The 23,494-nt window shown below is 39.2% G+C and overlaps 1 protein-coding gene across 1 annotated transcript in view; it reads left to right on the top strand.

The window, feature by feature from the left end:
* LOC104539388 (transmembrane protein C15orf27-like) overlaps positions 1-23,494 on the top strand; it is a gene marked incomplete at its 3' end in the record, with an annotated part of 42,556 nt that overhangs the window by 14,314 nt on the left and 4,748 nt on the right. Inside the window, exons 4-7 of the mRNA XM_010182893.1 lie at positions 2,838-2,911; positions 12,769-12,825; positions 14,364-14,502; positions 15,946-16,061. Coding sequence (XP_010181195.1) covers positions 2,838-2,911; positions 12,769-12,825; positions 14,364-14,502; positions 15,946-16,061 — 386 coding nt within the window. The remainder of the gene's footprint in view (positions 1-2,837; positions 2,912-12,768; positions 12,826-14,363; positions 14,503-15,945; positions 16,062-23,494) is intronic.

The raw sequence follows: 23,494 nt of genomic DNA, 5'->3' as shown, positions 1-23,494 counted from the left end.
TCGTTTTCCTCTCATACTTGTAGTGCAGTCTTTGCATTTTTCCCATACAAAAACTTGAAAAGTGTCAGTGACAGAGATTACATTTGCAAATGTGTAGCTCACATGCATGAAAAGGACAGAGACCTTTTATGATATTTTAGCACAAAGCAGATTCACCCCAGAACTAGAAATCCCAGAAAGCAGAGGACATATAATGTCTTTTATTAGAGGTCTCTGTCTTATAATCAGCTTATTTTGGTACTATCTTCAAAGATCTTCACATGCATTAACAAAATAACTTCTCAATACCTTGTGATGTTCTGAAAACTCAGAAATAGATGTATGTTAAATCACTTGCACCTCATTTCAAAAAAAAAAAAAAGAGGGTCAGAACAGGTTCCAACCCTGACACTTCAGAAGTACAGACCATGCTGTCCCTTCCTCATCTTCAGTATCTGTTCCAGATAGAAATAGAAGCAGAATAACTTAGATAATTTGCCTTAAACCAATTCCCAGTGATGTATCCAAACCACCACAAAGCAGGGATGGGCACTGCTTGGGGAAGACTGTTCTGGTTTTGTAGCTTTTTGCTGCCTTTTTGAAAGGGAATGTTTTGGAAGAGGCAAATACCCAGATTCGGTGTATGGGTTGGTCATTAAGCTCTCCTACAAAAGCTTCTTGCTTGCAGGGCTTTTTCAGGTTTACTGTTTTAGTGGCAGTTTAATTGCATGCTCTCTGGTAGTGCGTCTAGCACTTTGCTACGGTTAGTGCAGCATCAGGAAATTATTCCATTTCCAAATTCGTGGTTGCTATATCCTTTTTGTCCACTAAGGGGCAGCTGGAGCCTTGTATGTCAATCTGCAACTGTTTGAAAAGTAGCTTACGAATTGTTTCCTTTTCTTGTCCTTCATAACATTCTATAAAGACGGTGTCTTGGGAAACTTACATTTGTTGTATTTTGCCCAGTTGTTTCATCTTTCAGTAGCTCCTCTGCCACCTCACAGCAAACCCTCTGTCATTAAGGCTCATACATGTCTCGGCTGTGAGAGTTCTAGAGGCAACTCATACTAACAGTTTTCTTTGTATTCGCATTTCTTCCCGCATCCCTTCCCTTCCCATTTTAATCAGTTTTAATTTTAAAATAAGTTGCTTTATTTAGTGCATGTCATATATGTTCTTGGGACTTAGTTAATTTTGCCAGTCTTGCACCTCTGTGCACACAGTTACTGATTGCCTTAAACTTTGCTGCTATACAGCAGTTCTCTGAAACTGCAAGACTGCTTAGACTATTTTAATCTGCCTGCTGGAGGGACAGTAGACTCACAAATACCTGAAGTAGAGAGAATCTTTTCTCTTCACTCCCTCAGTCTAAACTTGAGAGCATGTGATCTTCAGAGTAGGAGTTGCCAACAGTTCAGATACTGGACCCTTTCTGCTTTGTTTTGTCAGCAATGAAGGGAACTTTGATCACAGAATTTCAGTTAAACTTACTTATTAAGGAACCCTCCAGATTTCAAGGCTTTCATTTAAGCCATGAAAACAACCCGTATCGTAGAGCTTCTTGTGGCAATCTCCTTTGTCTGCGTTTATTTCATTTTACTTACAAGTAAAATAAGTTGAATCAAATGAAATCCTGATTTAATGCCAGTCAGTGTCTCTGCAAGGATTTAGTACTCTGTAAAATCATATTTTTAATGCATTCAGATAAATTTTCCTTGGTGTTCCTGCCAGTCAGTTTCTGAAAAACTTCTGTTCAAAGTCATTCTACTTTGAAAGTGGAATAACTACCTCAACAATCTGCATGCATGAAGAGTACCTATGTGTGAAGTTAGTATGTAGAATCTAGGCTTTTATAAATTACCATTTTAACTTACTTTTTACAGACCTCTTTTCATGGAGGAGTTTGAAATTAAGTGAACTTAAGTGATTTTAATAGTCACTGTCTTTCTGATATAGAGTGCTTACAAAGGAAATTACCAATCAATTAAACTGGAATTTTATTTCATTTACTGTAACTTTCTTGAGTGTTCTCACAGAAAATTGCCTAAAGACAAAGCTGACCATATGACAGCTGCATTTTCTGACTGTTAAAAAAAAGTCACATTATATTTGATGTACAAATTAGAATTGCTGGTATTTCGCAAACTCCTTAGTAGATTAAGACTTGATCTTATTAACAGTCAACAGTGACATTGGTTCTTTCTGTTGCTTTTCTCGCTATGGTTTTCCTAGAGTTAAACTTGACTCTGGGAGGAATGGGATTCTGAGCCAGTCATGGCTGTTCATGCCACGTCTGAGGACTGTACAAAGGTCTATTTACCTAGTTTGTTTATTTAGATTATAGAAATGAATTATGAAGTCTCATTTGAGTACTAGTTTTTAAGCACCTGTTCCAGACAATTACTGATCTTCTGAGCTGAATTATCAAAGACCGAGTGCAAAGAATAATGTGGGGATAGTAGAGGTACATTCTCATTCTGTTTCCTTACAGAATTCTAACTCTAGATTTTTAGGCATACAGGATTTAGTGACACATCTCGTATTAAAGCAGTGTGTGGAGCAGTGAAAGAGCACTGAAGACCTAAAATGTGCATGTCATCACTTGCTAGCGGTCTTGTCTGTAAAAGCTCTAATGAACCAGCTGCTGCAGCTGCTAACGTGCTGGCCTGACTTAGGGTCGGTAGCTGCCAGGGCTGGAGTTCAATGTTCTGTGCCATCCTCTCCTTTCTGGTACTTCTATTACAGAGTTTAAGAAAGCAAACTTCACCCATATGTAAGCTGTAGCAGTACTAGGTATATTAAATGTAAGCTGCATTCTGCTACTCTAATGATGCTTCATTGTATTGTGTTAATTGCAGTTTCAAGTGCTTCACAGTTTGCAGGAGTAATTCACTGGATCAGCCTAGTCATCCTGTCTGTTTTCTTTTCAGAGGTATGTATAATTGAAGTCTTTCACCATGTACAGAACTGCAAATTTTTTCTTATGCTGTCAGTGGAATTAGCAAGAGTTTAACAGTAATTTGATTGTGAATAAATGTAGCATGGGGTACTTTAAGGAAATGATAAAAGGAAAAACAAAATAAAACAGTTGCTGCTTCTGCTCAGCAAACTGAAAAAACGTTTAGATTAGCGCTGTTTGTCAGTTGCTTAGAATTGTCAAGGAAACATGAAAGTTATAGTCTTACAAATTATAACTGGAAAACTACAAAAAAGAAATAATCAACTTCAAATCACAACAGGCACAGGACAGGACTAGTTTCACCCATTTGTTCTCACAGAAATATAAGGTATAAGATATAGGGGTTATAAGGAAATAGGGTATAATGTATCAAAATAAGTTATATGCTTCAGGAATAAAGATCCACAGGGGTTTTTTTTGCAAAGAGATCTTTTTTAAGAATGGAATTATCTCCTCTCAGAATTTATGTAGGTATTATAGGTGTTCTAGGTTGCTGCACATAGGCACAAGAAGAGAATGAAACAAATGGTGAATTTCTTAGCAAAAATTTGTATGAATTAGAAAAGGCTGTAGTCATGATACAACAAATGACCATATTGGGATAATCTGTTATAGTTTTCAACTTTATTCCAGAAAGAAGTCGTTAGTATTGAGATACTTACACTGCTCGTGAAATATCCCAAAATGTTAAGGCTGTTTTTTCAGGTCATAATGTGTTAGTTGTTGCAAAAAAGTTTTGTTTGTTAAGTTGGAAGACAGCTTGGACTTAAATATTTTATACTTGGATGAAAAAGTACTTTATGTTAAAGTCTTCACTCTGTGGTAAATGAAGGTTACAGGGGAAAAAAAATCAAACCAGGAAGCTGTGGTATCTGCAAATGATTTGATGGATCACTTGTGCTGAATTGATACTCACCATATTATACCCCTGCTTATGTCCATGGCTTTATTACTCATGTACATTTATTTACGTATATAACTTTGTATTTCTACTCATAACAGGAATTTTCTAGGTAGTGTTGCCAGACTCTTAGTAGGTATTTTCTGAAAGGATTCCTTAGTAACAGGCAGGGAGTCTCAAGACTGCTTTGCATCCTACCCTTCTGGTGCTGACAGTTACACAAATAGATACGATTAATTTCCTTATCCTTTGATAGTGATTGTGGGTTGCAGGATACATGTAAACTGACTGAAAAACATCTCTAAACAATTAAAACATTTGCAGAGTTTTTCCTGTGTGAATTGTACATCCTGATCTTGAAGACTCAAGTTTGCTAGATGGTGTCCATTCCCTGTAAAGAAATACTTTCCTCTCTCCCTCAGAATCTTTCTTCAGTGGGGATTAGCATCCTGGGACTCCCTGTAATCCTGAGCTTCCAAACAGGATCAGCTTGTCACTCTGCTACTAGCAGCACGGCTGCACATAGATTCCCATCTGATCTTCACTGCTTTCTTGAGCCTGTTTCACAGGAAGAACTTCTCCTGTGGTCCTCAATTTCCTTCTGCTGGGGTATAGTCTTGAGTTCTCTCTCCATTCACTTGTACCACCAACCACTCTTCACAAACCCTAATGTAGTGCCTTGCTGCTGTATCCCTTCCATAGTCCAGTTCATATGCTGACAGTTTTTGGTTGGTCTGTGGCAGTTCAAACAGATCCTGAAGGGCAGTACTCATCTGTCTCAAGGAAGAAATTAGCTGTTTCAGTTCTCCTGAGACAGGGTACCCACATAAGGGCATGAGCTGGTTCAGAAGTGTTTTGCAGAAAAACAGTAACAGAAATACTTCAGAGCTAAAACTGTCTCACCATCCTCATTTTGAATCTGGTGGCTCTTCTCCTTTTTGTATTAGGAACTAACTTTTTTTTGTCTACTTGCTGTTCTCTTTTTTTTATATAAACCTCTTACTACTCACTAACTTTTTTGTATTCTAAAGTCTCTTCCTTCACCTAATTGATTATGGTTTGAATTTACACCAAAGAAAATTGAGGGCACACGGCAGCTATGTAAGGTGCGCAGAGGAGGGTAGATTTTTGGATATTGGTTCATTTGGCTTAGAGTCTTTGTCTGGGTTAAAGCAACAAAGGTGATTCCACAAAGCACCTGGATGTGCTTCAGGGACCGCAGATCTGGAAGAGAATGAGGGTATACCCTTCCTAATGGGTTTGCTGGGTTTCACCTTGTGCCAGGTTGGTTTAATGAGCAACAGCACATCTATTGGTGCTCAAATGCATCTCATCAGAGGGTTAATTTTTTTCTCATCCAAATAAACTGTTTTTTGAAGAGGTTACAAAATACTATAAAAGTTGCATGTCATGGAAATTATTTTTTTTCAGGCATCTTAATTTTATTTACTCTTTTGGTGCCTTCAGGGGATTTTTAGTCCTCTGATTCCCAATAGCATGAGTCAGCTGCCTTTGTTTGGAATGAGAGACAGTAGTGCATTATAGTGAGATTTTGCAGTCAGTGACTATTCATGCCAAGATGATTTTCCAGAGATAAGCAGGTTTAATTAGTTTGTTTGGATATAACAGGCAACTGCTGAGGATTGGTTAGAGATTGATAAGGGCTGATTAGTGCCTTTTTTCCCTAAGTAAGGTTTCAGGGTTTCTGGTGTTCAGAAAGCATTGTTTCCATAGCAAGTACCATGTCTGAAGTTTGGATGTTATTGCTGATTCTGTAGTTTGATTCCTATTAGTTGTAAGTGTGATTATAATTCTTCAGAAAAGCTTCAACTCAGAGAGCAAATAATGCAAAGCTGTGAAAGGCTTGTTGAGGGAGAAAAAAAAAAGAACTTTCAGCACAAAATCTGAATGTTTGGGGAAAATATGACTGATTTATAAAACCAACCTGGTGCTATAAAGACATTGCAAGTAATTACAGTCCTATTGTGTTAACGTTAAACAGGCACTGGCTTTCTGCTTGGTTAAAATGAAGGGGACAAACATGCCAGCAGCTGGCAAATACCAGCAGAACAGCTGCCAACAAAATTAAGTAGCTGCTCCCACATTGTATATTCCTGCTCTCTGCACTTGTGTTATAGGCACAGGCCTTATAGAATTTATTCCCCTCTGTTAATTTTCTATTTTTTGCCACTGTCTGTGACTTTCCAACATTAAAATGCCCTTATTCAAGTGTGCATCAGCCCTTTTTGCTTTTTTTCCAAGTGTTTGAACAGGATTTACTAGTGGTGATGGTTGTGTATGTTTCTCTGTTTACATACATCACTATGATTTCACTGTGCACCAAATATTACCCAGATGTTAAGACAGAAGAGGAGAGAGAGACACTGAGGGGAAACCCCAGTACCAACAGCAAGGCAGGGCCGAGGTTACACCCCATCAAGAGGGTAAATTCAGCCTTGGTAATAGTTGGCTGAGAAAAGGAAGATGGGGAATGTCACGGTGTTTTACCGAGTGGGTTGGAGCCTGCTTGTATTTTAATAGTCTTTTCACATTGCCACAAATATTTGATTCTGTAGCTGTTGTTCAGTTCTACTTTTCTACTAAGATTGATGAGACTGTGTGCAAGAATCGAGTTCTTCGATATTGGTTGTTTGCATTGCTGTGTATGGTGCTTCAGTCAGCCAAACGCTCAGGCATTCTGCTAGCTTTCAGCACTTGAATGTTTCCCTGGGAGTAACCAAGTCTTCTGATGTGCTTCAAGTTAGGCAGTCATGGAATTGTGACTTTTTTCCCAGCATCTGTGTCCAAGAAACAGATTCTCAAATTGAGTAAAGTCTGGGGTCCTAGCTATTAAATAATATGTTTCAGTAGCTATGGCTCACAAGTGTATTTTCATTTTTAGGAGAGAAAAACAAACTCCATCCTATACGTTGAAAGGAAGTGTTCGTAGTAGTTTGACGCTTTACTCCTTAGTAATCACAATCCCTGGAACGAATAAAACTTACTAATGAAGACCCTACTGTCAGGGTTCTGTTACAAAGGAAAAATATCTCAAGTGACAGGACTAAGAGAAAATACTGTCTACTGTCTTTCCCATATAGATGATTTCTCTAATATAAAATTATGACTTTATTATGAAAAAGTTATATTACTGTTGATGTAGTTTTTTGTGAAGTTCAAATAGCTGAACTGAAAGATAGTAATATATTAATTCTATAATTCTTTAATAAGCTGTGGTTTCTTTTCTGGATGTTTGCTTTCATTTCATGTGCGCACAACTTTTATCACGGTGCATAAATGCAGCGCATTGCTGGCTGTGTATATTTTCATTTTTAAGAGGATTAATTAGGGTGGAATCTAGGAGCAAAGATGTGGATTTTATATGCTAATATAATTTATAAAAGTAAATTTAAGTTTCCTTCTTTGCCAGTGTGTAAAAAATTAAATATTTAATATATTCTGAAATGTCTTTTTTAGCCACTTTTCTTGCTTCACAAAAATGTAATCGCCAGGGAAAATGATTCTGTTGAGGTCTGGAAATTTAGCTAGACACCTTTCTGAAATGCCAGTCTCCCCATTTCATTTCCAAGAATATACCTGACTTGCCTGGTATGCTTCATCAGTGCTTCATCTGTACATTGATCTCTTGATAGTGAGAGTCCAGCACCTTCTACATGGTGCCTTTCATTGATGGCAATTAGCACTACTGTAATCACGCTCAGAGGAAACTTCTGATGCAGTGTTGCTGAAGACCAGTTTTCTCTCCAATTTGCACTTGCCTTATGGCAGTATACTGTGTCTCTAGTAAGCCATTTCTATTCCTGAGAAGCCCTTTCAGATCTATCCAGAGTTGTCGGTTTAAAATTATTTTTCTCCAGATTCTAAGATGAAATGTTATGGGAGAACATAAGATCAAATATAACTGCAGTGTTTTATGCAAAGATACGTTTGGACGCTATATGATATCGTAATAGAGTATTTGTGGTAGTCAGTGAAAAAGAATGTACTGTGTTCATGTCTATTAGTGTCACCAGACTTTTACAGTTATTTCTATGTGACTGCATGTGCAAATAGAGCCACAGCAGTTAGAGAGTACAGTGCACAGGGAGTGTTTTGATGTCAGTAGTTACACATTTCACTTCAGAGTCCTGACTGAAGAGAAACCATGAGAGGAGGATGTTTATGCACTGGAAGCAGAAGGGCTTCTCCATCTAAAGATGCTAACATGTTCTACTGTGCTCTGGTGGCTTGGGGTCAGCAGGCACTAGAAGAACTGATGCAGCAGCTCTGGACAGGCACACCAGAGGATGGCAAAAGAAGATTCTTTTAAGTAGGGAATGAACTAAGGCTGCTGCGGAGTGACCCAAACCAGAAAGGTTATAAGTTACAGATTGATTACAAGGTGTATCAGGAGGGGGGTGGTTGTAGGTCGAGAGAAGTTCTCCTCACCCTCTACTCTACCCTGGTGAGACCGCATCTGGAATATTGCGTCCAGTTCTGGGCCCCTCAGTTCAAGAAGGACAGGGAACTGCTGGAGAGAGTCCAGCGTAGGGCTACAAAGATGATGGAGGGAGTGGAGCATCTCCCTTATGAGGAGCGGCTGAGGCAGCTGGGTCTCTTTAGTTTGCAGAAGAGGAGACTGAGGGGAGACCTCATTCATGTTTATAAATATTTAAAGGGTGAGTGTCACGAGGATGGAGCCAGGCTCTTCTCGGTGACAAGCAACGATAAGACAAGGGGTAATGGGCACAAGCTGGAACACAGGAGGTTCCACTGAAATTTGAGAAGAAACTTCTTCTCAGTGAGGGTGACAGAGCACTGGACCAGGCTGCCCAGAGAGGTTGTGGAGTCTCCTTCTCTGGAGACATTCAGAACCCGCCTGGACGCCTTCCTGTGCGACCTCATCTGGGTGTTCCTGCTCCGGCAGGGGGATTGGACTGGATGAGCTTTTGAGGTCCCTTCCAATCCCTAACGTTCTGTGATTCTGTGTTCTTTCTCGGAAAGATTTCAGTAAATATTTGGTCTTATGAGTTATATCTAAAAGGGAGAAGCTTAATCTTCGGAGTTTCTCTACAAGCTAGAGGTAAAGACCCTCTGTAACAAATAAGTTTTGTGGCAGTGGAAGGAAGGAAGTGCTCTTCTGAAGACCTCTGTTTCCACCCCACTCCGTCCTGTTTATCTCTTGCACAATCACTACCCCATCTCAAAATGCAGAGTTGCTCTCCTTTGCCGTTAGCTAAGCCTGAGGGACCAGCTTAGCACCTCCTGTGCTACCTCCTTTTGATTTCTTTACGCTACAGGTGAACTTGGCACACTAACACAGTGAGTCACTGAGTAGGAAATTGTATGTTAACTGTGCAAGCACAAAAGTGTTTGAAATTACCTAATGTACATTGGAGTCAGCTGGGTACATCCTTGATACGCGGCTCAAGACAGTAAGATAAATGCCAAAGAGGACGCCAGTGTCAACATCTGGGAGCTGGTTTAAGCTGACACTCCAAGGCCAAAGGATGGATGAGCTAATGCCAGGACCATATATGGCCAAAGCAAACCCAGAGTTCAACTAGCAAACAGTGTGAGGAAGACTATGCCCAGCCACCAGCAGAAGACTCTAACCCTAATTTTACTATGCGTGCTCGGACTATGTAAAAGAATTCTGGAAACCCATTAACGTGAGACTAACTTTTCCAGGAAATTTGATGAATGTTTTTTGTATTTTTCATGTATATAAGTCAGTATGTTTCGTGCACGCATTGTAGCACTCATGGAGGAGTACCCCAGTGCTACTCAGCTGTAGCAAAGGATACCTGCTTAATAACAACTTTGTTGTTATTGAGTTATTTATCTTAAAATCCTTGCCCAGCCTTACCTAGCCCCCCATTTTGGTGGGGACTGTTAAAAAGCAAGGGGGTTTTGGAGCTCCAAACTTTGTTCCAAACTAAAATATATATGCTAAGGACTTTCTAATTAAAACATTTCTACTCAAGAAACGTTAAAGCATTGTTTTTCAAGTAAAATAAACTAAGCTGGCTATGGCCTTTAACAGAAAAGTACTCATTCTGATATTCAGTGTTGTAATTCAAATCTGTGTCCAAAAATGCAGAATGTCTGTAGTATAAAGGAAAACTGTGTGTGCATTTGCTATGGTACTGAAAAATGCCTGCATATCGGTAGGAAACAGCAGTGCTACTCTGTTTTTCCCCCTTTTTCTTGTAGATTCTTATGTCTACAAATGGTAGTTGTGAGTAACATTTATGTTTTGTCTGTGGTGATTGTTACAGCTGCCATTCTTTTTTAATTCATATCAGTTTTTCAGTTTGGTCCATGTATAATATGTATAATTCCTGGATTATTAATTTCTGTATCTGTTTTTGTAGCTTCTGCTATATGTTCTCATTTTGTAAGTTCTATCCAGAGGAACTACACAATCAAATATCAAATCAAAAAGATGTTGTTAGCACCAATGCTTCCATTTCGGTCAAAGCAATTTCTGTGAGGAGGAGACCTCTTCTAGAGGTAGCACAAACAACCATTACTGCTTTAAATGTCTGCCAAGTGGACTTCCAGTCATTGCTGACTTGTGCTGATTCACACCAGCAGTCTGAAAATTAAAACATTTATGCTAGCTTCCAGCCCTTGGAACTGCTCAGACCTATTAATATGACAGTAGCACAGTCTGATTTAAACACTGCAGTGAGGAATTAAAAAGGCAGGAAGGAAAATCCTTCTTTATGTTCCCTCAACAGCCCCATGTTAAATGATGTTTAGGATTGTGAGGTACCATTTGTTTTCTTTGATATATGATATGATATATCTTTGATAATAAGATATGCCTTATTATTTGTGAAAAAACCTCTGTGCACATTCATCCAAAGGAAGAAAGGTTTTCACCATCAGTCACTTTAAACCTGTTAAGTGTTCAGCCATCCTTTAGTTAGTTGCTCATTGACCTAGCACTTCATAAATGCTGCCTAAGCATAGAAGAAAATGAGTGTGCTGTCAACAGGATTGCTGTAGGAAGGATAGCATCCTAAGCTTTAACGGCGGCACTACTTTTCCTCGTGCGTCTCCCAATGGCTGCCTGCTGTGGAACTTGCTGTGATGGACCCCAGGGTAACTAATACAGCTGACTCATATGCTCATGAGTAACTTGTACTTAAGTATTTTATGCAGTTTCTCAATGGGGAGTGAGGGAGGTGCTTACAGAGGAGCTGAGATGGTGCTTTTGTCTGAAAGTATTCCACTTGGGACCTGAGTTGAGGCTGCAGGAGTGTCTTCACATGTGTACTTACACCTTGCGCTTACATCACATCATGCTGGTGAATTTGGAGTCGTTAAAGGATTTGAGGAGCTGCTGTTGTGTATAGCTTCTTCCACGTATAAACCTCAAGCATATAAGTTAATAAGGAAGCTGCTATGAATAGCCTTATTCCTATGCGGCGTCTGTAAAATGCTTTGGAAGCATTTTCTCTTTAGGAGTACAGACCAGCAGCATTAGCTGTTCTTGGTGTCTACATAGAGTCTCACAATTTTTGTAGAGGAAGGAGCATGCTGTATTTTCTCTTCTGGCTCGCAATTCCCTTTCTCAGCCAGACTTGGCCAATGCTTCACAAACACCATTTCTGAGTAAGCATTGGCTGGTTCACTTCCCTGCTCATTGTTGGTACGAGGCTTGGCTCTCACAGTGCCATATTTCCCGCCACAATGTCTTGTTCTGCAAAACAGGACTAAATGCTGTTATCCAGGTTTGGAGTGCCAAGATAGAGCTCAGCACAGTCATCACAGGCCAGGTGAGGCAATTGGGCTCATGAGGTTTGGAAAAACCATGCATAGGAACAGTACTGGAAAGTCCAGTGTTGTCCTGCAGTTAGTGCTGGTATGTTTGGTGTAAGTTCAGAGTTGGTTGGGATTTAATGTGTTTGTATTTGTAATGAAGTCACTTTTTTCTGCTCAGTTCTTGGCATGGTCACCCCTCACACACTACTGAGCTCTCAGTTGTTAGTACTGTTCTTTAATGTAGAAAGTAGTATTTTGATCTTTGCAAGGCGTGCAGCTGCAGTTAGACTCTTCATGTCTGTAGTGCCTGTCAGAATCTGACCTTGAAGTTTTTATTGGCAGAAAACATCCCTACCAGTTGTGATTTTATGTGAATTCAATTTCAATCATTAGTTGGCTGATTGATTCCTTTTTTTTAATGTATCTTCTGAAAGCTGGGTTAAAAATTAGGATTGAATGTTTTAATGGGAATTCACCATTGGTTCATTCTGTGTTCTTTATTACTCTTTTCTAGCTACTGGTGCTACTTATAGCTGTTTTGCTTAATAGAGGAGGATCACAAAGACATTTTTCTTCCTTTCTCTCTTATCCTATGACTTTCTGGGATTTTCTAATATAACAGCCCAGTATTCCAAAGAGGGAATAAGAGCCTCTGCTCTTCAGGTTGATGAAACATCAGTATCTTTAGGCATCAAGAGGGGGGAGTGCTTCTTTTGTTTTCTTACAAAACAGTAAATACTGGCATATCAAAGTTAGCAAAAAAAGATAATATTTCCCCATTCCGACCTGAGGAGGCCCCACAGTGGATCTTATATGGGTTTTGGTCAGGGCAGTGGGATGGGGAGGGCTGGTAATCTAAATCTCACAAATCTGAAAGAGAAATTTTAGGAGGATGGAAAGACTGTTGAACATTTGAACTTGAAACTTGTTTATGGAGGCTTCACTGAGTCAGTATAGTGATTGGGAAGCAATGCCTGCTTCTGTAATACAGACGTGTAGCTCTTTCTAGACCCTCATTATTATCCAGAAGAAATGCTTAATGCTTAAAAAGAGACAAAAAATTATCCCCAAAATAGACAAAGAACTAAATGTTTATCTAAAATTACAATAACAATAATTATCTTCTTTTTTCCCCTCCATTCTGTTTTACTAGACTATTTTGAGGATTGTGGTCCTTGGCATATGGGATTACATTGAAAACAAAATAGAGGTAAGCACTCTTACTCTTTGTAGTTTTTTCTAGGCAGGCACAGAAGGAATATTAAGAACTGCTTTGGGTGGCTTTGTTACAGACCTGATACAATACAGTATCTTTTATCTCAGAGAAACATGCACATTCTTCGCATTATATGCATCTATAATTGTCATGTTTACCTCATTCCTGTAATCAAGTTGAAATTAGAACTGGTTGAAAAATGTGTGTAGTTTTCTAATAGAAAACACTGGTTTGGGAAAACCACATATTTTGCTGTGAATTTATTTTTAAATTAAATTGAGTTATGATAAACACTGTAATTTGTACCTCAAATTTAAAATTAGATAGAATGTGTATACTGTTGCAGAGGCAGATAGGGAAATGCGTGTGTTTAAAAGTAAACACACAATCCCAATCTGAGCAGAAATCTGGTGATCAGGAAAATTTGAAGCTCTTTCTTGATACTGTCTGATAAACTAATACTGCACAGGATGCACCAAAAGAAAATCTGGAGGCTTGCACATTATTGTAATAAAACTGTAAGCCTGTTTTGCTAAACAAACGAAGTGAAACTTTAAATTACTGATCCAGAGATTCTTACTGCTGAGGGTAAATGCATCAGTTTGATAATTTATTTTGGTAACTTGGAATGGAGTGATATTGTTCCCTGCCCGTCAAATGGTAGCAGTAAGAAGTGTTTCTTTTCAATACACTGAATTGTTACGCACAAATCTGAATGTGTGGTGCTTAAAATCTATGTCCTACCTCCTTATGCAAGCCATTAATCAATGGTCTTTGGCAGTTGGGAAGGGTCTCAGTAGGACTGAGAATGTGGTATGCTGTCCTACCCTGCTAGGCCAGTGTAGGACAGACACACCACAGACAGTTTGCTCTGGAATGTATTTACTTATGCATTTCTGTCTAGTACTTCACACAATTGCCTTTTCTGATCTAATCCCAATGTAACTAACGTCATACAAATAATTTTGAATGTCCCAGTTGTCAAAATCTTCGAAAACCTAGTGGCCCAAGAAAGATGAGAGCAGGGAGTCTTGATGTTCCCACGCACATTGTGTAGTCAGGATGTGGCCAAGAGCCATCAAGCCTCTTTGCTCCATCCTTTTCTACTTATCTTCTTGATCTCTTCATTTAGACAGTAAGACCTATGGGTAGGGACTGTATCCTCTTTTGGGATGACATTATGCTAAATAACAGGTAATAAATACAAACGATACTAAAACTTTGTCTGTAATAACATTTTGGATATCACTTCTCACTGGGGATTTTGGCCAGTATTTTCAAGTACTTCTCTCTCCCCCTCCCCTTCCACCACAGTTTATCTCTCCTTGCCTCATAAAATGCACTAAGGAATTCTGGGGTGCTACCCAAAAATGATGGAGCCTTTCTGGAGCTTGGCCATCTCTCATATCCCTTACAAATATGTACCATAATTGCATTTCTTCTGGGCAAAATAGGAGCCCTTCAAGACCACCAGCAGGAGTGGCAGGGTTGTGATCTTTAGGAAGAGTTTGAAAAAACTGATTTCTCTCTAGGTGTTCGATGGTGCTGTCATAATCTTGTCCTTGGCACCAATGGTGGCCTCAACAGTGGCTAATGGCCCCAGCAGCCCGTGGGATGCTATCAGCCTTATTATCACACTACGAATATGGAGAGTGAAGAGGATCATTGATGGTGAGTGGTGATTCAGTTTGTGACTCCAAGAATTACCTGGCAGGCTGGGAAAAAAGAGATTTTTAAAATATTAAAAGATTGCTTGCCACCACTGTTTCTATTGTTCTCCTTCCTTGTACATCTTAAAAGCACTGAAGAGAGTTATGACTCTCATAGAGGAGAGTGGGTCTGAAGTTCATGACTGCAATTCCTGTTCCCTATGAGCCTTTGTAACAGATCGGTTTGTTTTTCTGTTAAGCGCCTTCACATACCCTATCCTGTAAAGTTAATGCCCTGATCTGATGCCTGTCTCTTGCCACCAGATGTCATTACTGATTCTGCAAAATAATTGCTCCTGATCTGCTTTTTTGATATTTGCTGCATCCTCCCCATTTCCATGGGGGAAATGCCATGTGGGTTTGTGCTGAAGCATAATAATGAAGTGTGTATCAGTACTGTGGTCTCTGTGGGAGAGCAGCAGGGGGCATAAGAAAGCCCCAGCAAGACAAAGTTGCAGAGAGCAGAGCTGGGTGCTGTGCCTAGAAGCAAGGACTTCAGTGTAGGCTACTTTGTGTTCAGTGGTTTCAGGCATTTCAGGTTACAGGGAAAAGAGGTGGAAAAGGAATAAATGAAGGGTGACTTTGCTCATGTGTGAAAGATCAAAGTAAAGTTGTTATTTTGGGTTCGGGTGCCCAGGAATCTCTGTACTCAGAGTTGAGGAAAGGTCGTAGCCCTCTGACTGATGTGTACAAGTAAAGTTCAGGATCTTGTGTAGCTTCAGAAAAGAGCAAGAATTGCCATATGAATTGAACAGCTTTGCTGATCACTCTGAATTTGCCATGGTTATGACAGGTGCAAAATTTCCAGAGGCATTCAGAAGACCTATTGAAAACTGAGCTGTAGCTTGAAAAGCAATAGAAGATAAATGCCTTTTTGTTTTCTTTAATATCCTTCTTAGTCTGCTGTTTCCATTACGGACTTATTTCTTACCGCAAAATCTAGGAACTAAACACTTAGGGTTCTGGAACAGCTCTTTTCCTAAAGGAACCATGCTGTTCACGTTTAGGGGAGATGCGCCTAACTCTAAGAAAGTCTTCCTACCCAGAAATTCAGGAAATCGGTGGTAAACACTGGAAAAGATCTGTATTAGTGCTGCAGAAGCTAGAAATAGCATGCAGGATGCATTTCAGCTCAGCCAGGAAAAAGGAGATCTGACCAAACAAGATCTAGACCCTACTGATGACCTGCATTTCACATGTTAAAAATCCTTCTGGAGGTGAAATATTTTAGTGGTATTTACATAATAAATACTCTAGTTCTGTGGATGCAAGTGAAAGGGGTGACATTCTTTGGCCTGTAAAGGTTTTTCCACTGATTTAAAAAAACAAACAAACAAACAGCAAACAAAAAAACCCACCACAAATCACAGCTGGGTTACTCAAAGCGCTTATTTGTGTTTTCCAGCCTATGTCCTTCCAGTGAAAGTGGAGATGGAGATGATGATTCAGCAATATGAGAAGGCAAAGGTTATTCAAGATGAGCAGCTGGAAAGACTAACCCAGATCTGCCAAGAACAAGGGGTAAAGTTCCGATATGTCTTTATTTATGCATAGCTTGTCATGACAAATCAAACAGTTCATGTACTAGGCTTCAAGTTAAGGTTGCAGAAGTGTCACTAAGACTTCTGTTGTAAGGTGATAGGTCTCAGTGTTAAGGAAGTATTTGCTGCAGCCAGGATATTGTCAGCATGCCATTTGTCAAACAACAGTTGTCTCCCTCTGCTGCTGTTCTTGTGTTTAAGGTAAGGAAAACAAATGTGAGGAATAAAAAAAGAATGCTTCTAGTATGTAATTTATTGAATGAATACAAATAGGTTATAGAATACTAAGAACATACAAAAGTCACTGCCGTTGTTGGAGAGTGCAGCTATATTGAGGCAATATACCTAGGAAAAGTATATGCAGTTGAAAAGTAATGCATCTCTCTGCTTTAAATGCAGAAGGCAGCTTCCCTGTACATCAGTCAGAGACTCTTTTGGCAGACTCAGTGTTTCAGTAGAAGCTTCTAGTTGCTGGAAGAAAGTCAAAATTTAAGACTCTTCCCAGGCCCTCAAATAAATATTTAGTCACCCAGTCTTGAGACAAAGAAAGTGAAGCTTAAAGTATCTCACAGGAACGTATTTATGTGAAAAAGGTGTAAAACCACTGTTTGCAAAAATGCCTGGCTTATTGCCCAGTTTGTCTCCGTGCAAATGAGGTCCTGAATAACCTGCTTTGAAGTGGAAACCATGGATGTATGTTGAGGCCCAGGCTAAATGAGGCACTCAAGTGACCATCAAACCACAACAGAACGATCCCTGAAAGTGACTGTCTCCTTTCAGTTGTAAGGGTGACAGTGGGGTATCCAAATAAATCCTGAAGATTTCTAGCTTCAGCTCCCACTCTTCACCTATGATTGGTGCTTTTCAAATACAAAATGAAGAGCACTGTAAGTCTGAATGGCTCAATGGGTCAAAAACTGGAAGGGCCTGAGCTGACAGGAGGAGAGGCAACTTTTCCCAGAACAGACAAACTGCCCAAAAGGTGCATAATCTGAAGTAGGGATTTAGGTGCACATCTTTTACTGAGGAAGCTAAAATACTTGTGAAACCATCAGTATTTAGGTCCTCAAATGGCTTTTTAGATTTAGTTCCAGGTCTCCTGGGATTCTGCAGTGAACACTTGGTCTTAGGTTGCCTTGTCTGTGCAGTGAATTTGGAAGACCTGTTGACAGTGTGTGTCATTTCAAAACACTGTTTTTGAGTTTCTTATGTTAACTAGCAAATTTCTAAAACTTAAGCTTGCCTTTTGCCAAAAATTAGTTACTTCCAACTATGTAAGTATCTGCAAGACTGCAGTCATCTTCATCACAACTTTGCACAATGATATTAAATGATGCATGCTTCTGTTGTTGTTGTGAAATGAACAGGGAAATGGTGTATGCTCAGTTTTACAGGGGAGAGATTATTGTTCGACCAAGTGCATTAGACAAATCAGCAATTTCTTGGGTGCCATTGCAGTATTTTGTTTGTCAGACTATCCTATTAGGCTAAAGTTCCTGACAATCATAAATCTGAAAACATTCATTTTTAGGAAGTCTGTTATGCAGCCAGATAACACACTCAATCTCTAAACAATTTTTGGTGTTATTATTTCATAGTCTGTGAGTAAAGGTGGGCTTGTTATCCCAAGTGGATCTGCATTCTGATCTGTGGGCTCCTTATCTGCATGCCTGGTTTGCAGAATACCTGAGCATAGTAGCCCCAATCTGAGCTCTGATGGTTACAGCACAGCTGTACATCAAATGCAAAGAAGTACTGCATTGGTGGAAGAGTAAATCTGAAAAAAAGAGCAGGTTCTCTCCTAGCTTTCAAGTGTCATCAGCTATGGAAAAATACAGACTATAGAAAAATGACAGCATAGTAATCGCTCTTATTTTACTGTCCTGACTTCCTGCCAAACAAATATCTCAGCTATATAATATGAAGTAAATGTACTAATTTGCTACAGTTAGCAACATCAGACATTGACACAAGTGCTGCGTCCTTCCTTCCTAAATTAATAGCTTCATAGTTCAGTCAAGAACAAGTTGTCAGCATTATAATATTCGCATTAACATCGTGTACATTATCTGGTGGGAAAAATGCCTCCTAATTTTATTTAATGTATAAAATTCTGCCAGGTTTTTGCTTTTACATTTGATCATCCTTCCTGACCTTTTTAAATGATTGCTCGTTTTGTGGAGTTTAAGTGTGCCTGTCTGTGTGTATTTGAGCGAAAGGTTGCCTACAGTAGTCTTGCTGCTCTCAAATCTACTCTCAGATGGCTGGCAGGGCACAGTTCCAGTTTACCTTGTCTGTGTGGTGCTGCCTCTGGCACAGGCAGATGGAATAGCTGGGAGCTGCCCGTTAGAGGTTGGTTTGTTACCTCAGATACATGCTGGGGCACACCAGTGCCAGTCCAAGTGGGAAGAATGGGCAAGCCACCATGGTTGCCTAGATCCCAGCAGTGGATGTAGATAATAAGGCTGTATCTTGGTTTTAAATCCCAAACCGGTTTAGTTTGGGGCGTAAACCCAAAATAATCAGTGACCACTTCTCTGAGAAGTCCCATGCCCTCCTTTTTTGAAGCTGGCATTTAACACTTGACAGGTAAAAATGGAGTTCCTGTTTAAAAAATCTGAAAGCAGGAAAGATGCAACCTCCCTTCATCATACGTCTTGAATTCTGTTTCTTTTGTCAATTGTATTTTTTTTCAACAGTTATAGGGTACCACAACGATAAAGTACATTTCCATTCCTGAATGACATTGGAAATGTACTTTCACAAACATGAAAACTCTTTCCAGATGTTGTTTTTTGGTTAGCCATACATCTGAAAAACAGAATATATTTTATAAATTATAGTTGCACGGACCACCAGTTTTTTCTCTGTAGTACCCCACTGAAACTGTTTGCTGTTTTATTTATGTTCCATTAGCTAAGAAAGAAGTCATTAAAAGGCAGTGGAGCATGAGGGCAGTCAAGGCAGAAAATACTCTAAGGGGTGCGATGGCTGTGCAGGACTTCACGTAACATGAGAAACAGTAACAGGGATTTCTAAAAATGGGTAAAGTAAAAGGTAAAAAAGTCTCACTGCAATTGCTATCAAAAAATCCAAAGCATGTTGCCAATGGTATTGTTTTATCAGAATAACTTAAATTGCAATACAAAGTTCTGAAGTTCCATTGACAATGCGAATTCCATTCAGGGAAGATTTATTTTTTCCTCTGAAATCAATTGTAAAGGAATTTCCATTTCTGATAATAGATCTATTTACATGATCTTTTCTGCCTAACTTTCGTAAGAGTCATTCAACTGAGTACAGTCCGGCCAAGACTATGTATTCACCCTTATCACAAGAGCTTCTTTTCTGTCATCTCCTGTGGAATTGGGTTTTTCATCATTCCCAAAGCTGCAACAACTATGGAAACTATAATTTCTTTATCTTGGAATACGATTTGTATAACAGCTGCTAGTTTAATGACAAGGCTATTTAGCTGGTAAAATTACCTATCGGAGAAATAACTTATGTTATCCTTTTGCAATAATTTTAATTTATTTCTAACTACCAGTCATTTTCTTGGTGAATGGAAGGCAGCCAAGGTCATCCCGTGTTTCATTCTGCCCATAAATCATAAGTTTGCAACTGTCTTCTGATTTTTATTGTTACCAACAATGGCTAAACTAATGGAAATAAACATTGGATTGTATCCCAGTGGCAGATGAGTTTTAGGGCAGGGCATTCTGTACAGACAGCACTAATAGAATTGAGCAAAGTTATTGCTCCTGCATTAGACACGAGTAAGCTTCTGGCTAAAACGTTCATTGATCTCTCTGAAGCTATGTCAATCATACTCTGTTGCTAGACCATTAAAGGGAACTACTATACGATTCCCAGCTAAGTCCCTTTTTGAGTCCTATCTGCATGTTTTAAAGTATCAGATAGGATGGGTGGCACATTCTATAAAACTGGGCATGTCAACTGAGATGTTATATAGAGCTCTGGGTAGGTCTCTGTCATTTTACCTGCTTGTAAATAATCACCTAATGCATTCCTTGAGTGAGGAAGTGCACAGTGTGCCCCATGGTTGTTTTCTGCCAAAATATTGCTAAATTTATGCTATAAGAGGACATGTAACAGATTTTGAAAACAGCTAAGTTTAAATTTACCATCAATTAATTTTCTCTTCGTGCCTGACAATCTGGTTTTATATGGGATGATTTATATCTCCCTTTTTCTTGATTATAAGTGTATTTTCACATTATCCATGTGTATTACACCTTTATTATTACTGTCTTCAGCTACTTTATGGGAGAGTGTAGCCAGGCTCTTCTCAGAAGTGCAGAGTGACAGTACACAAGCTTGGAATATGCGAAATTCCTACTAAATATAAGGACAAACATTTTCACTTTGCTATTAGCAACCTGAGCTAAATAGACTTGCGTTAATCAATGTGTTGGGTTAGATGACCCTCACAGGTCCATTTCAGCCTAGGTTATGCTGTGATTCTATGAAGTTTTAAAGTAATTGTTTTCCATTGCAAAGTATGCTAGGAACTTATTGGTAAAGAAACCCACTGGAAGCTACCCAAATTATTTGTGATTAAAGACAATATCACAGATGTCCCGGTAAATAATATCAGTAATAGTCTCAAGTGGACCAGTGCTAGATCTGCAATTATCTGTAGTCAGGAGATGGTTTACCTTAGTCTCCTTGATCGCAACAAGTTATCTTCTACACCACAGTATTATTTGCCTGCTGGCTCTCTGTGGGATTTAGAAGGGTCTTAACACAGAGCTGATACCTGCAAGTCAGTCTTAATTTAAACAAATCACATCACGTGTATAGTATAAGTTTGCATGCTTTCTTTCCTTCCCCCCTCATGATTTGCATAATATGCAACTTTTTTTTTTTTACAGGTTGGGGCAAGAATGGTCTATCTGAAAATATGAAACATGGTTTTCTCAGTGTAGCTCTTCTGCAGTACTCTATATTAGAGAGGCCCAGTTGTGCATTCAGATAGCTACATCAGCTCCTACTGCAAATAGTAATTTCATGTGTTTAACTTAGCCCAGAATTTTTACTTAAAAAGACTGTTATATTTTATACCTCTTAATTATTTATATAACCTGCCCCAGACTGCATGACACGCAGTCAGAGCAATCTCATTAGTTCTTTTACACATTAGAACTGCCCAAGGTCAGTGTTTGATAGAATATTCAATAGATATAAGTAACTACAACATAATTTGCTTCTGTAGGCTCTCATTGAATTATGCCCATAAGGAAGGAACACCCACTTCTCTTAAGCTTAACCTTTGTTTTTAGTGGGTTGCTTTTAGTGGCCGAAACTGTATTCCAGCTTCTACAATATTGTGGGATAATTTTTACGTCATAATGGGAAACAATTAATATTGAGTGAATGTCCTGAGTAGATGCATGCCTTTTGTGAGCAAAAATCTCTGTTTCTTGTTTAACTTTTCCTAGATACTTTATTGAAAGTACTTTCATTTTCTTAAATCAATCATTCTGATGAATAGTGATTTTTCCATCCTACCCAGTCCCTTTTTGAACATGCTAGAGACTTACGGAGCTTGGGTGTGCATTCGGAAGTTATACATTGAGTAGGTTTTTGACTCTGCCTTATGCTCTGTGACTGTAACAGTGTTATGGTTCTGCATCTCTGTGGAACATGTTGCGTGGATCCCTTTACATCAGTAATGGTGAACGTGAGGGTGAGACAAACACTGTTATTACAATGAATATGCTCTTCTCTGTCAATAAAAAAACAGCAGTTACACACACAACAGTGTTTCATTCCAGTTCTCTGCTGTTTTAATGACTACATAGACTTCAGGGCAAACATGAATGAGACCTGGAGGCTGACAGTCTGAGGTAATGGAAAAGTGGAAGGGAGAGCCCATGTTAACCAGGTGCAGCTGTGTGGTTGTGTAGGCAGCATCAATTTCTGCTATTATCTTTCTGAACATCTCTAGGTGCTACTATTGATTGTGCACATGATGGTGAAGTTCAAAACACTCTGCTGCTTTAGTGTACCTAGGAATTCAATCCTTATATCAGCTTTTGAGAGTCTCATGTTCAGTTCTGGATTTTAGGCCAGCTGAACTCAGTGTTAAGAGCTGAAAATTAAACAAGCATATGGATTGTGCTTGCAGCTAGCAATAAAAGAGGGTTCACATATCACTTAAAAAGTTGCAAGTCCTGCATACCCTTCTCAGGCAGTGGATGAGGGAAGCATTGCATGAGCCACGACATCAGGTCTAGGCTTCGGTTTCTGCTAGAATGCGATGTTTGTGCGATCTTCATAAGCAGGTGCTTCCTTTGCAGCTGGACAGGCACAAGCATGTATTTCTGCCTTTCGAACATAAGATGGCAGCAAAGCCCCTTCTGGTTTTGACCAGCGGTAGTAGCTGTTCACTGTTCACTGTTCACCTCAGTAACTAGTGGTCATTTTCTGTGGATGCCAGATTCTCGTGCTGTCTGTGTGGCTGGCATTCAACCAAGATAGTGATTTTTCCTATATAAAGAGGAACTAGAGAATTGTTTAGACAAAATGCAGTTGTCCAAGATTGTGATGATCCCAGCAGTGGTTTCATACTTCTACTTGGTCCAGCACACCAGGCTGAGTAGTTCATAGTTGTTGGTAGAGCGATGTTAAACAATAAAATAGATGAACTCACCTATTAAAAGCTGGATGGTGAGTGGGCATGGAAATTTTAAAGATCAACAGTAATCTGTGGGTATTTGGAAATGCTTGTGTAGTTGATTGAAACTCATAAGTGGGCATCAGGAAGTCTGGTCTTTTCTCCCATTTTTTGGGAGGTTCAGGAAAGATCACCCAGTGTGCTTCCTTTTTCACATCTGTAGTATGCAGTGATTCCCTTCCCTTCTTGAGCTGATTTTTAGGTAGCTTTATCTATTTGTGTTACAAAATACCTGCCAATTTTTTTCTCTTCCATGAAAAAAGAAATCATATCCTGCCTCTAGGCCAGAATTAAGCATTGTAGTGGCAATATTTGCCGCACAGGAATGTTTCTGAAGCATGAAATGTGAAATGTAGAAAAACAGTAATAATGCCTAATTCTTATTGCCTTTTAGTTTGATCTAGGCAAGTAGGTATGGTTGGGCAATTATTATTTTTTTTTCCCAAATCTCCAGATTTAATTTTTTGCCTGTTGTGTTTGAGTGCATTTCTTTCTTTAAACCAAGGGTGTGTCTAAAAGGTTATCTTTCTTCCTTCAAAGGTGAAATGTAATATATTTTGGGATTTATTTTTCTTTCAAGTCAAGGATTAAACCTGAAATTCTCTATCTTGTAAAGCTGAATTCCAGACAGTCCTTTCATGGCTGAATGACACATTGGTACTGGCACCACAGGTGCCTTAAGCCTCGGGAATCTTAGGAGTACCTGGGGC

Source organism: Mesitornis unicolor, unplaced genomic scaffold, assembly GCF_000695765.1.
Source record: "Mesitornis unicolor isolate BGI_N332 unplaced genomic scaffold, ASM69576v1 scaffold23734, whole genome shotgun sequence".
Lineage (NCBI taxonomy): Eukaryota > Metazoa > Chordata > Aves > Mesitornithiformes > Mesitornithidae > Mesitornis > Mesitornis unicolor.
This window is presented reverse-complemented; position numbering and strand designations above follow the sequence as displayed.